General features: G+C 36.9%; 1 protein-coding gene across 9 annotated transcripts in view; it reads right to left on the bottom strand.

Annotated features, from left to right (window-relative positions):
• DNM3 (dynamin 3) overlaps positions 1 to 14,257 on the bottom strand; it is a 634,013-nt gene that overhangs the window by 356,187 nt on the left and 263,569 nt on the right. For all 9 annotated transcript variants that reach the window (XM_051857117.2, XM_008264064.4, XM_051857115.2 and 6 more), the window contains 2 exons: positions 10,723 to 10,809; positions 6,748 to 6,818 (listed from right to left, as the gene is read on the bottom strand). In XM_051857117.2, the coding sequence (XP_051713077.1) occupies positions 6,748 to 6,818; positions 10,723 to 10,809 (158 nt within the window). The remainder of the gene's footprint in view (positions 1 to 6,747; positions 6,819 to 10,722; positions 10,810 to 14,257) is intronic.

Below are 14,257 nucleotides of genomic sequence, written 5' to 3' on the forward strand. Positions count from 1 at the left end.
AAAAAAAAATTCTTAAGCCATGAACAGAGGATTATGAGCTCGTAAAGAAGACTGAGAAGGAGTGGTTAGGATGGAAAGAGGAAAAACAGAAGAGGATAGTGGGCTATTAAGCAAAGAAACAACAGATCTCTTCAAGAAGGAGTGGTTAATGGTATCCAATGAAGAACTAGAACTGTCCAATAGATCAACTGTTTTCCTGGACAAAGGCAGTCTCAGTAGAGTGCTGTGGTAGAAATTAGGTTTCAGTGGGACAAAAAGGGAACTGAAGGGAGTAAGAAGAAAAGAGAAGTACAAACTCTAAGTCAACTCAAAGAGGGCTCAGACACAGCAAGAAAACAGAGACTCCCTCAGAGATGCGGATTACATGGAGAATGTCAGGATGTTCCTCTACTTCTCTCACTACAACTTTCTTGTACAAGAAAGCTGTAATTAGAACAACATCAGTAGTAACCATGATGAGAAAATACTAGCAAAATGGCAACATTCTGACTAACAAGTGGGGCAGTGGGAGGAAAACACCCATTTTCTATATTTTACTGGCAGGGCATATAAGAAGTTGACTTATATACATGAGCCCTAGGGCTTGTTTAGCAGCAGCTAAGATATAAACTTTTTTTTTTTCTCTTTTAATAGCCACTACTGTAGGTCACCCCCAAGCCATCAATAAATTAGGGTCCACTGAGCAAGGATCTAAGGCAACCAGCTGTATTCAGTGTATTGTAGAGATGTGTATCCAAAACAGTAGCTTGTAGCCAAATGTGGTAATTAAATTAAAAAGCTATTTCCCTCATTTCATTATCCATATTTCAATAGCTCCATACATTAAGTGACTACTATACCAAAGAGCTCAGATTATAAATTATTTTAATTATCATTTTATTTTACTTAAAAAATTATTTACATAAGGTGAACAAATTTCATGTGTTTCATATGTAAAGATTGAAGAGTATAGTGATACTTCATACCTTACGCTTCCTCCTGCCCATACTCTCACCCTTCCTCTTCTTTCCTTTCTTATTTTTTTTAAATTCTTACAATGGCATACTTTGAGTTTATTTTATAGTCAGAAGCTTAACCCTCCACCAAATAAAGAATTCAAGAGGTTATAAGTAGAAAAATCACTGTTCTTCAGAGTACAGACAAAGGCTGTAAACAATAATCAAATCTCCAAATGAAAATATTTCCAACATCTCAGAAGTTTCTATTGTACACCACTGAGGAATAACAAAGCTCTTTTAAAGTGTTCTTTTATATTACCCCTAAGAGAGATATAAACACTTCTTGAGAGTCTCAGGAGTTTTACTCATCACATGCAGTGCTGTCTCCAACCAGACTAAAGGAAAAGAAAAAAAAATTATGTCACTTCCACCTACAGGATCTTTAGTAAAGTTTCTGGTTAAGTACTATGCAAGAAAATCCTGTAGAACGTGAAGGCCTATAAAAGAAGGATCATTCATATCCTAAGATTCATTTTAAAGATAGAGATGAAGTTCAAAATAGATTTGAGTATGAAGAATAAAAATGAAAGTCTACTTACTTTCAAAATGGTGTTGGGTGGGGAAGTCATTCATCAGTTAAGATGCCTGTGTCTCACATCACAGTGCCCAGGGTTTAGTTTCTGGCTCTGGCTCTCTGCTCTAGCTTCCTGCTAATGCAGACTCTGGGAGGCAGCAATGAAGGTTCAAGAATTGGGTCCTTGCCACCCATATGAGGGACCTGCATTGAGTTCCTGGCTCCTGGCTTCAGCTTGGCCCAGCCTTGGCCTTTGTAGGCCTTTGGAGAGTGAACCACCAGATGGAAATTCTCTTTCTCATTCTCTTTCTCCTTCTCTCTCCCCCGCCGCCAAACTCTCTTTCTCTCAAAAAGATAAAACTATCTTTAAAGATGCTCACAACATTGGAGTGATAAAATTATAAATGATTTGAACAGGTGATATTAATGATGTCCTTTCAGGGTGTTCAACTCTATCTTTTTACCAGATAACTTCAGTAAGCATTCAAGCGCAATTTAATGAGTCAGAAGAAAGACCATTTTATAGCTTCTCTACCTAGGTTTTGACTCCACAAGAGAAAAAACACTCTCACTTAAGATTAAAAACTGAAAACACTATTATAATAGAATATAATCATGTATTAGGGGGAAAATAGGAGAATGTGAAGGGAAAAACCAAGAATGCTCTGGAATTTGGTGGCAAGGTTCAAATATGCTGCCTTTAGTAAAATGGCAACAGAGGAATTCCAGAGGATCAGGAAAGAGATATAATGAATGTTACAACCCATAGAATTTTCATGGTGCTCAAATAACAAGAACTGGAATCTACACACTGTATCATTTCAACTGTGAGAAAACAGGTGTTGAGGCCTACTCCACAGATTGAAAAACACAGACCTTGGTCTGCTGCTTACAGTATAAAGATATTACTTTAATGGCCCATATCTGGGGCCTATCTTTATCTTAAATCACTGAACTGCATAAATCTTAGTAACTCAGAAGGCAGATTGTGTAATGGAACAAATGAAGAAGAGCACAAGAATTTTAAATTTCACTTCCCAAGGAATTTGGCTAACAAGCTTGTCTTTTTGTTCAAACAGCAGGATTATTAAGAATGAGAAGTATATGAAGGAACAATTGGATGCATTCTTTTTTCTTAAATAGTAAAAACTAGTGGCATTATGTAAGCAAATATAATTTAGGGCTTTTTTTTTTTTTTTCAACAGAGAAGGACAAATCAAAACCTTTAACTCACAAGTAAAGTTGACACTTTCTTTTGAGGTACTGAACTTTTAGGCTAAGAAACCATATTACAGTTGAAAGACCAAGTTTTTAGGAGTCAGGAAATTCCAAAGAAAGCCTACAGCAATGCTTATTTGGACATATTACACATGGTACATATTTTACGGGCCATGTTTGACAAACAACTGGGGGATAGAAAAAGAAGTTCTACATATTCAACATGGCAGAATAAACTGTACAATAGGAAAGAGAATTCTGAGATATCCTGAGCACTACTCTGAAACTAAATATTCTATTAATTTACTTTTAGCCATTTGTTTTCCTTTTGCAAAAAAAATTTTAGAGCAAAAAGTCATCTCAGTTGAAAACATCACGTGTGTAAAACACTATGTACATTACCATGTGATAATCTGTGAAGTGGCCCCTCTTTTTGGGAACTCTTTTAAAAAAAAACACTCATGAAACAAATGCTTATTTTCCTCAACCTCAGACCTTAATTTTCTGTCTTTGGAACTTAAAAATACTTACATAATTGTCTTCAAATATGGCTTGACTTTTCTTCCTTGATGGAAACAGCATTCCTGCCAACTTTAAAATTTATAGCTACAACCATATTTTTTTAATTTTTAAAAGCACAAAAAATACCACAACCCCTCAAAGTGATTTTTTTTTTTGCCTGGCAGAGTTAGTCAAAGTGATTTTAAAATGAACATTTCTTCAACTTCATAATGATCCCACGTCACACTGAAATGTATTCCAACTCAGCATACAGATGGGAAGAACATTTACCACTGAATCTCATTGTAAAATATAACATTTAGAGATAATGACATCAGAAACAAAAAATATTCCAGGGGAAATAATACTCAAATCATTATAAATTTCATGACAAAGCAAAATGGTACATCTCATCTAGTAACCAAATGTATGTGTGTATGTGTATGTGTGTGGAGAGAGGGAGACACAGACAGAGAGAGAGAGAGTGAGATAAAGACACTCTCATTTTACAGACTGTACCACAGTTTTCTAAAGTGCTTCCACATAACCTCACTAATTTGATCTTCTGACAATCCTGAAAGTTGTACAAGTCTCTCTACTTGATAGACATAGTGGAGTGAGATAGAGTAAGGCTAACTGCCTTGCCAAAACCCAGGGCAAATCCAGCAAAAATAACTGGGACTGCAGATTCCCAGGCTAGTTCTTTTTTTTTTTTTTTAAGATTTATTTATTTATTTGAAAGTCAGAGTTACAGAGAGAGAAAGGAAGACAGAAAGAGAGACAGATCTTCCATCTGCCAGTTCACTCCACAGTGACGATGACCACCCTGGGCCAGGCTGAAGCCAAGAGTCAGGAGCTTCTTCCAGGTCTCCCATATGGATGTAGTGGCCCTTCAAGAACTGTGGCCATATTCTGCTGCTTTCCCAGGAACATTAGCAGGGAGCTGGATGAAAAATGAGCAGCCAGGTCTTCAACTGGCTCCCATATAGGATGCCAGCTCCACAGGAGGCAGCTTTACCTGCTACACCACAGGCCAGCCCGACACAGGCAAGTTCTTCAAACCAAGGTATAAGCACACAGTTTAAATTAGATTAAGAATATGCAAAGTTGCTGGATTTCTAGAACAGTTTTAATAATTCTTTTTTTTTTCACCAATACTATAAAAGTTCATAATCTATCACTGTTGAAGAAATGAAGCCACTCACTCACCTGAATAATAGGAAAATTGCATAACAAGACTGTTTGAAAGTCCTGATTCTGGGGCAGGTGTGTAGCAATACCGTTAAGATGGCCAGAGTACACATCAGAGTGCCTGGGTTCAATACATGGCTCTAATTCCTGGGAGGCAGTGGTGATTAATCAAATAATTAGATTCCTTCCACCCACAGAGGAGACATATATTGAGATCCCACCTCCTGGCTTTGGCCTGGTCCAACCCTGAACATGGCAATCATTTAGGGAATAAACCAATGGATGGGAGCTTCCTCTTTCTTTAAGTTTCTCTCTCTCTCCTTTTCTCTATCTCTTAAATAAATAATTTTAAATAAAACATTAAATTTGAAAAATTATATGCCTTTGAAAACTTATAAATCAATATAATATTTCAATAGCTTCTAAGGTAGAAAATATGGAAGCTTAATATGGAAGAAATAAACCCTAGTAATCTATCTTTTGAAAAAGGAAAGGAAAATAAAAATATAACATAATCCAGGAAGAATGTTTCAAGAATAGAATAGAGGTAAAATTTGAATTGTAGCACTGGTTACAAGGTTTAAAATTTGAATTCTTCAAAAAGTATTATGACTACAAACTGCTCTTGAACTGAAATACCACAAAAAGGTATCATGGCAACATCCTTTTCATTTCCAAGTTATTGTGTCAAGTTTACATCTATATCTCCTACATTTTTATAAGAACATAACTGACATTTGTAATCCATAAAAATCAACATTACAGGCAGAATTACTTTTATTTCAAATGACTCAAGGATGTGTTTGCCTTTTAAATGCCTCAAAGAAGCAAGTAAAGTATATGGAGAATGTGTCAGTTTAAATTTTTACATGTGTTTCTCTAGAAAGAAAGCTCCTAGAAAGAAAGTAAAAACATTTTATTTTTCTCTTTCTTTATTTTACTCCCATAGAAATTAAAGAAGAGTTTGGTGCAGGCCACCTGGACATCACCAGCTATCAGGGAAACCAAAAAGAAACTCTCAGATCCCTCTACATAAAGGGTAAGGAAGCATAGGAATATGGGCGGTTTTGCAGAAGAAAAGGAGAAGTACAAATGGTGAGAGTCATAGGGGCTAAAAGAGAGGGGGCTGGGTCTGTGTGACATGCTGGTATAGTGAATAGCTCTCTGAAAGTCATAGTGATCACTGTCACTGAAAAATGCTACTAGACAAGGGAACATATTCATTACGGTGTTCTAACACGTTTACATGTATGTAACAGACAGAAAACTGTGGAGGAAAACATTTACCACTAGATAGCAGCAGCCACTGGATTCAAAATATATTTATGCCATTGGCTATGCCAGTAAAACTACAGCCAACTTGAGAATGAGGCAACTTTCTGTTTGGAAATTGGGAATTTTCTCCCTAAAACATGTCTATAAAATCCATAGGCCACTGTTTAGTTTAGGTCACATGGCCTACATATTTGTTCCTTCTAAGTCAGAATGTAATAAAATATATTAGTTTGACATTTTGTGTTTTGTTTTGTTTGTCCTGCTCTTGGACATCCAGTTCAAATAAAAGCATATAGACTCCTTGATTTTACATCTTATATAAAATAGGCTATATTTCACATAACTTGAATTTGGAACTACTTAAATTCCATAAATACATGTTAGACTTAGAATCAAGATTCTATAAATCAAACAAAAATTGGTTTCACTACTGGGCAAGAAAAAGTTGTGAATTCAGGGACTTGAAAACATCTCATAATGAATAATCAACCTTATATAACTAACCATAATATCTACATGACAAAATCTGTAAAGAATAACTACACACACACACACACACACACACAGAGTAGCATATTTAAAATACAAACACTTTTTAAAAAAGATACTGTTCACTTCAACAGAACACATCTAATTCACCAAGGACAGCTAACAAAGTGTCTACATTCTGATTTAGGGAAGTCAAAATACTGTGTATCCTATGAATTGTACTTGATATTTCAAATTAATGTGAGAAATTTTAAATTTGCATTTGTTTCTGCTTATCTATCAGACCTTAAGTACAAACTGCACACCATCATCCAAAAATAATGACTATTTAAGGCATCATGGATTTATATCCAGCATTATAGAGCTAATTACTTTATCAAGACAATAGTGAATATTCTTACTCCATGGCTGTGGAAATTAGACCTCCTAAATTGATAGCCTCATAGTTCATCTTAACACAAGATTTACTCTCAAAAGGTAGGAGAGTTGTAGTAGAAAGTCACAACGCATGTTCTAATAAACTAGCAGAGGAATGCATGTGACTATCAGTGTTTCACGTACTTTGCAAAACCAATGAAGTCTTCATGGTTGGTGTTGATGTAGGAAACTTGAATGTCAATCAATAGCAGTACCTATAAATCAAAGAGAAACATTTCTGTGAAAAGCTATCTTTTAATTCTCAAACATTAAATTCAGTGACTGGCTACAAATTATTTCATCTTCATTTAGTTTCCAAAAGGGTATATCAATTACAGTGAAAAATTATACTAATATTTCTCCATTAGATTCATAATTTTACATTCCAAATTCTTTTTTAAAGATTTATTTATTTGAAGTCAGAGCTACAGAGAGAGAGGGAGAGACAGCAAGAGAGAGAGAGATCTTCCATTCACTGGTTCATTCCCCAGATGGCCACACTGGCCAGAGCTGGGCCAAGCCAACGCCAGCAGCCAGGAGCTTTATCCAGGTCTCCTATGTAGGTGGCAGTGGCCCAAACACTTAGACTATCTTCCGCTGCTTTCCCCAGGCCATTAGCAGGGAGCTGGATAGGAAGTTGAGCAGCCAGGACACAAACTTCTCCTATATGGGAGGCCAGCTTCACAGGTAGCAGCTTTACTCACACTTCCATATCTTCAAGTACAATTGTTTTTCACCTCTTGAAGAAAACTGACAATTGGGAGGAGCAATTATTATTACATTAACTGTAGCTTTGTCTTCTCTCCCAATAATAAAGCCAGATTCTGTTCAGTGTTATGGTTCCAAACTATAAAATCTGGCCCACAGTTTGTATCAACACACCATAATAGTTAAGTACAAATAAATTGTTGCCATCATAAAGAGCAAAATATCTACATAATTCTCAGCATTGCCAAAAATTATCATAAATATCTTGGACATTCACACACATGAACTTGGACTGCAGTATAGGAAAAAAGTGGAGAAAAAATAAAAGCTATGGCTGTTCTCATTCATTTTCCTGGAAACTGGGAGTCTGTGTTCACCCTAGGAAAAGAGCCAGGTCACATGTGGGGGATGAAAAGGAAAACAGCACATTTTTTTCTTATTTTTTTTCACTTTCTGAGGGTTTCTCACTGCTTTTTCTACCCATAGTTATTGAATACTTCATTGAATAGAAGTGAAACTACCTCTGGTACAAATAATCACCCACAACGTCAACCACTTCAACCTGAAGTTACATGTATGGAAGCTTCTAGAATAACAGCTGGCACACATGGATCTTCAAAGACCTGTGAGGAAAAAGCTCCCAGACAGATTTATGATTTGCCATATTTTTTTAATTTTGAAGATCCCCTCCCCCCAAAAAAACAACTTCCAGATCAGAGGTTGGTCATAATTCTATTTTTATAAAGAAAGAAACCTTCAAGAATGTCTCAGAGCAGTTCAGACACAGATGCCTGAGGAAATGGGTGACTTTCTGACTAGATACTTCAAAAGCATCACAGGGCCTAAGGCAGAATTCAAATGTGAGATCCATCCAAAATGACCGGTTCACATTATCCAAAAGTATGCATGTTTCTACTATGCCACACAGGCCCATATTAGAAAAGGACCCCACCAACTTCTCTAGGAGTGGGTAACTATCAGGTCAGGCCACCTGAGATTGTTAGTGAGTTAGGACATCCCTGCCCTGCCTTTTATCTCCCATGTGGGAATGAAATAATCACTATATGACTATATCATAGCTGCAGATGAAAGATAATTCCCTTTGAAATCAGGAAAGTCAATTCTTCCTCACCTCTACTAGATGTCATAATTTTTCTTAATAATAATAATGTTAATATATTATATAATATATAATATTGTATATAATATAATAATAATAATAAATTAAGAACTGAGAGCTATATTTAGATTAATTCATTTTATCCTTACAAACTGTCTGCATTCACTACCATTATTATCCCACTTTAACATGAGGAAACTGAAATGTAAAGAAGTTGAGTAACTTATCAGAGGTTACACAGAGAGTAGGTGGTAGAGCTTGTGTTCAAAGTCAGGTGATCTGAGCCCAGAGCCCATAAACTTAACAATGCTAATTTGAGTATATAATTCTAGTGAAACAATGTGAAACACGCAGAAGTAAACAACAGACACAGATATGATCACACATAATTATATTATTTCTATCTGAATATTATTTCTGCATAAGATCTCTACAAGTTAATTTAAGTAGGAAAGATTATAATTTGAACATTGCACACTAAAGATACTAAATTAAGACAGTTTGCTTATTTATTTAAGGTCAGGAGTACAGATGCCTCTTCAGAACTTAAGTTTTCTTGGTCCAACAAAGCCAAAACATTAGGATCCTATGGCCTTGGATTATTTATTTGGATTGATTTCACTGGTTTAAGAATTAATATTGATTGATTGATTTTCACTAATTAAGCAATCCCATTTTCTCCACCTTAGGCTATTTTAGCTATCCAAGAGTATGAAAGCAGGAATACAGGCAGGTGTTTGGTGCAGCAATAACATGCCACATAGGATTCTGACATCCCATATTGGAACGCCTGGATTCAAGTCCTGGCTCTGCTCATAATTCCAATTTCCTTTCAGTGTGCACCTTGGGAGGCAGCAGTAGATGGCTTAAATACTTAGGTCCCACATGGAGGATCAAATGGAGTTCCCAGCTCCAGGCTTCAGCCAGGCCCAGCCCTGGCTATTGCCAATATTTGGGGAATGAACCAGTGGATGGAAGACTCTGACTCTCTCTCTCTCTCTTTCTCTCCCCCTCCCTCCACCATCTCTGCCTTTAAAATTAAAAAATGAAAATAAATAAAGAAAAATAAAGCTCAAAGATGAGTAAAACTATAAATAGTGATCTATTTTCAGAGTACAATAGCAAAATGTAGTAACAATGCATCTCACAGCTCAAGCAGAGAAAAGGTTGCCAACATCAGCTCACAAATGTCCCACACCGCTTGGTCTCTTGCCTCTGCCTCTTCACTTTCTCTTGCCACACTACCATCCACCCCCCTCCCCCCCACAGCTCCACAAGCACACTTTGGGCAGTTTGTGCTACATGCATCTCTACCTGTGATTTGCTTCCTCCCTTTTGTCTTCTTTCTTTTCTCCCATTCCACCCCTCCTTCCAACTCACCTGAGAATAAAAAAATCTTGGAATACTAATTTACAAAGACAGTAGGAGATTATATAGACCAACATCCCAACGTTGTACATGAGAAAAGAGCAATCCAAAGAAATGATTCGCACAAGAATGTGCTGTTATTTTGCGGAGAACACATGGCCTTAGTCCAGTGTTCTCTCCACAGCATCACATTGCAGCTGTGTCATGGAATTTAAGAGCATCTGAAAACCTCTGTATTTCCCATCATAATGCTTTATAAGTAACTAAGAAAAATCTATTTAAATGTAAGAAGTTAGATTGTTTTCATGTAGTCTTTTACTTTTTAAAAATAAATTATCTTGACTTGAAATAATCTTTTCTAACCATTCCCTACATACCATCTACACTTATAAAATAGTCAGAAACATTTAAAAGAGCAGTTCTTAAATATTTTTTTCAATCGTAGTTTCCATGGATAAATGGATGAGAAGCTACCTCCATTTCTCTCAGGAAATAAAAGCAGTGAACATTCTGTATAACACTTTAGAAGTTTGTGAACATCCTGGAGCCCATCTGTGGGCTTATTAAAGATTAACTCCTGTCTTAAAGAAAAAGATGTGGTATGTTTCTGGGTTAGAGGTTTGAAAGTCAGATGCATACATCCTAGGCATGCACAGTGTTGAGTGTTGAGAGGAAAATTAATGGAACTCCTGCTGCTGTTTTTAAATTCATTCTAGTCTTTATATTCATTTATATTTTTTAATACAGATAATGTCTAATAGCATGTATATTTAATTCATAATAAGTTAAAGCAAGTACAAGCTGTGTATTCCACTTTTTATTCCCACTAAGAGACATAATGGCTATTGGAGACCAATAATCAGCCTTCCAGAGCTCTCTACTCCCCACAAGTACCCTCCATAGCAGGGGAAGCCATTCTTCACCTGGTCCTTTGTCTTCCCTTCCCGTTCACGAATGTGGTTAGCAACAATCCTTTCCGTTTCCTCACAGAGTCTGGGGAAGTTTGCCAGCTGTCAAGAAAACAGAGTATTAATATTTAAAAAGTTATACTACCAAGAAAAGGAAAAAACCAAGGGCAGGCCTTTGGTCTTCTGGACAAGATTCCAGTTAGGATGTCCATATTCCACATCAGAGTGTCTACATTCAATTCCCAGCTCCAGCTCCTGGTTCCAACTTCCTACCAACGCAGACCAGAGGAGGCAGCAGTGATGGCTCAAGTAATTGGGCTTTTCTGCCACCCATGTGGAATACCTGGATTCTGTTCCCAGTTCCTGGCTTTGCTGACCTCCCTTCCTCTCAGCCACTGGGGGCATTTCGGGAATCAATTAGTGGATGGGAGTGCTCGCTCTTTCTCTCTCTCTTTCAAATAAATAAATACAAAGTTTCAAAAGTGAAGCAGAGATAAATTATGCTATCTTACAGAAAAAAAAAACTCATTGCAATTCTGGAAGCAAAAGTGAAGTGTCATGAAATCCTAAAGAAGAATGGCAGAGTGATGGAAAAAAAAAGCAACTTCATTATCTGAGAAGAAACACTTCAAATCCACCAGGGCAACTGCCTAGAAAGAAAGCAGACACTTACATACCTTCTAGCACTATGCTCAAAGCACTGGAACTTAATAAATGCTCAAAGACAAAAAAGACAAGGGGGCTAATGTTGTACCCCAAGAGGTTAAGTTGCAGCTTGCAATGCCAGTATCCCATATTAGAGGGCCAATTTGAATCTTGGCTGCTCTGCTTCTGATTCAGTTTGCTTCTGATGAGCCTAAGAAGGCATCAGAAAGAGTGCTTGGGCCCATGTCACTCTTGTGGGAGATTAGGATGGAATTTCAGCCATCTGAGGAATGAACCAGCCGATGGAAGATCTCTCAACCTCTTCCCACTTCCACCTCCCCCATTGCTCTGCCTTTCAAATAGATAGATAGATAGATAGATCTTTAAAGAGAAAGGAAGGAGAATGAAGAAAAGAATAATGATTCACATTATACAGTGCTTATCATGTGTGGTATGCTAAGCACTTCATGGATTACCTCATTCAATACTCACAATAATCATAAGAGACAGATGTAACTATTAACTCCATTTATAGAGGAGGAAAGTAAAACCCACAGAGATCAAGTAACTTGCCCAAGACCAAATAGCTCATAAATACTAGGTCCAGGGCTCCAACCTAAGTCCTAGGTCTGCAAAGCCCATGATCTTGTCCATTAATCTTAGAGGATGAGTCACTCTATGAATACACAGAGACTACTTTCATTTTTTAATAAATTCTCCTCTTAAAAATGTGTACTCATATATGTACATATTTTTGGAAAACTGAAAAAAAAATCTATCACTTACCTCATCTAAATTACAGAATTAGTTGTTAAAAATCTAGCTTACAAAAGTGAATTCATTAACACAGTTGTTTTCAATATAAGAAAGAAAAAGAATGGGTTTCTACAGGGTGCTTAAGGAGACCTGATCTGGAAGGAAGACCAGATAAGTGGGGCAAATGTGTGTGTGGGAAAGATGAAGCTAACCAGGTACACAAGCACCTGTGAAGCCATTGGGAAGACAGTGAATGCACAAGCTGGAGATAAAGCTAGAAAAGTAGTCAGTGTCCAAATTACTCACATTCCTGCAAATGTGTTGGGGATTTTGGCTACCAAAACAATTTAGATGGAAAATGATAGTAGTTTCAACAAGGACAGCAGCAAAGGAAACAGAGAAAAGTCGAACACTCACAGCTTATAGAAGGCAAAAGATTAATTCCAATTATGATAAGCATCAGTAATATTTCAATGAAATATGCAAAAACACAATTTAGAGAAGAAATTTAATTGTGAAAAGGCAGAAAAGAAACATTAGAATATACAAGAGATCAAATAATGCAAAGAAAGACAATATTATATTGACAAATTCCAAGTTATTTTTGTAAGACTTATGAAGGTTAAGGCATATTGAGATTAGTACAGTCTAAACTTACTAAAGAGATATCAATAAAAAATAATCTAGAAAGCAATTTGGCAATATACATTAAGTATCTTAAAAATACACACATAAACACACAAATGGATATATATGTAGGCTGTGTGTATGTGTACATGTACTTATTTCATAAGAATCTCAGCAAGAATGATAATGACATTGACCACAGTTGGAATAGCAACAGTAAGACAAAAAATACTACAAACTTCCTAAGTATCCAATGATGTTAACAAAATTAAGGTAGATCCACTTTTGTGGTGTAATGTAAGCCTTTTAAACTTTATTTTTAATAATATCCAATGACGTGGAAAAGTGTCTATAACAGGACACTAAGTAAAGAAAATCAGGCTGTTAAACATGTAACGGGATCACACACACATACACACAGTCATACACCATCATATACGCTTAATTTTCTTCGAGAATGTAGTCCCAGACACATACAAATTCCAAAGCTCATAAGTAATATTGCACATAGTATTTCCCCAAACTTGAAAGCAGAAGCTGACCTCCTGGACATGTATGTGGCTGTTATATGGTCACCAGGGCCACTATGCCCACTGACTTTATAGCATGTGTGATACACACTACTCTCTTAGCAAGATTATAAACCTCAGTACTTCATGGAACTATCATAAACATGAATCACATATAAATGTTACTTCTCTCAATGCTGAAAACTATTGTATGTGTATAAGGTCTATACAAACAATAACAATGTTTAACAGCAATAACTGAATTGGGCATAATTTTGCTTCTCAACATTTTCTAAATTTTTCTACAGTGAAAATAGAATACATTCATAACAACTTCATAAAAACACAGAAACCTGGCTGTCTTGGCCACTTCAAAATCACAAAGAAATGTTGCTTGAAGGCCAGCGCCATGGCTCACTTGGCTAATCTTCCGCCTGTGGCGCCGGCACACTGGGTTCTAGTTCCGGTTGGGGCGCCGGATTCTGTCCCATTTGCTCCTCTTCCAGGCCAGCTCTCTGCTGTGGCCCGGGAGGGCAGTGGAGGATGGCCCAAGTGCTTGGGCCCTGCACCCGCATGGGAGACCAGGAGGAAGCACCTGGCTCCTGGCTTCGGATTGGCGCAGCACGCCGGCTGTAACAGCCATTTGTGGGGTGAACCAACGGAAGGAAGACCTTTCTCTCTGTCTCTCTCTCTCACTGTCTAACTCTGCCTGTCAAAAAAAAAAAAAAAAAAAAAGAAGAAGAAAAAGAAAGAAATGTTGTTCCATGAGGCTACCAATCCCTCTCATACTTACTGGCACCCTTACCTGAATCCTGAGATGCAAGCTCATCTTGGGGTTTATTTCATGAATTGGTGCAATATAGATATGGAACATCCGTTTTCCATTTTGGAAACATTTGCCAGGAAAAACTCTTTCACTTCAGGACCTCTTTTAATACTCTGAGAATACTAAAACTTACTTTTTGTGAGGGTTATAAAAGCCTTCAGAGTATGGAAGGGATAGCTGATCAATT

Source organism: Oryctolagus cuniculus, chromosome 7 (assembly GCF_964237555.1).
Source record: "Oryctolagus cuniculus chromosome 7, mOryCun1.1, whole genome shotgun sequence".
NCBI classification, from domain to species: domain Eukaryota; kingdom Metazoa; phylum Chordata; class Mammalia; order Lagomorpha; family Leporidae; genus Oryctolagus; species Oryctolagus cuniculus.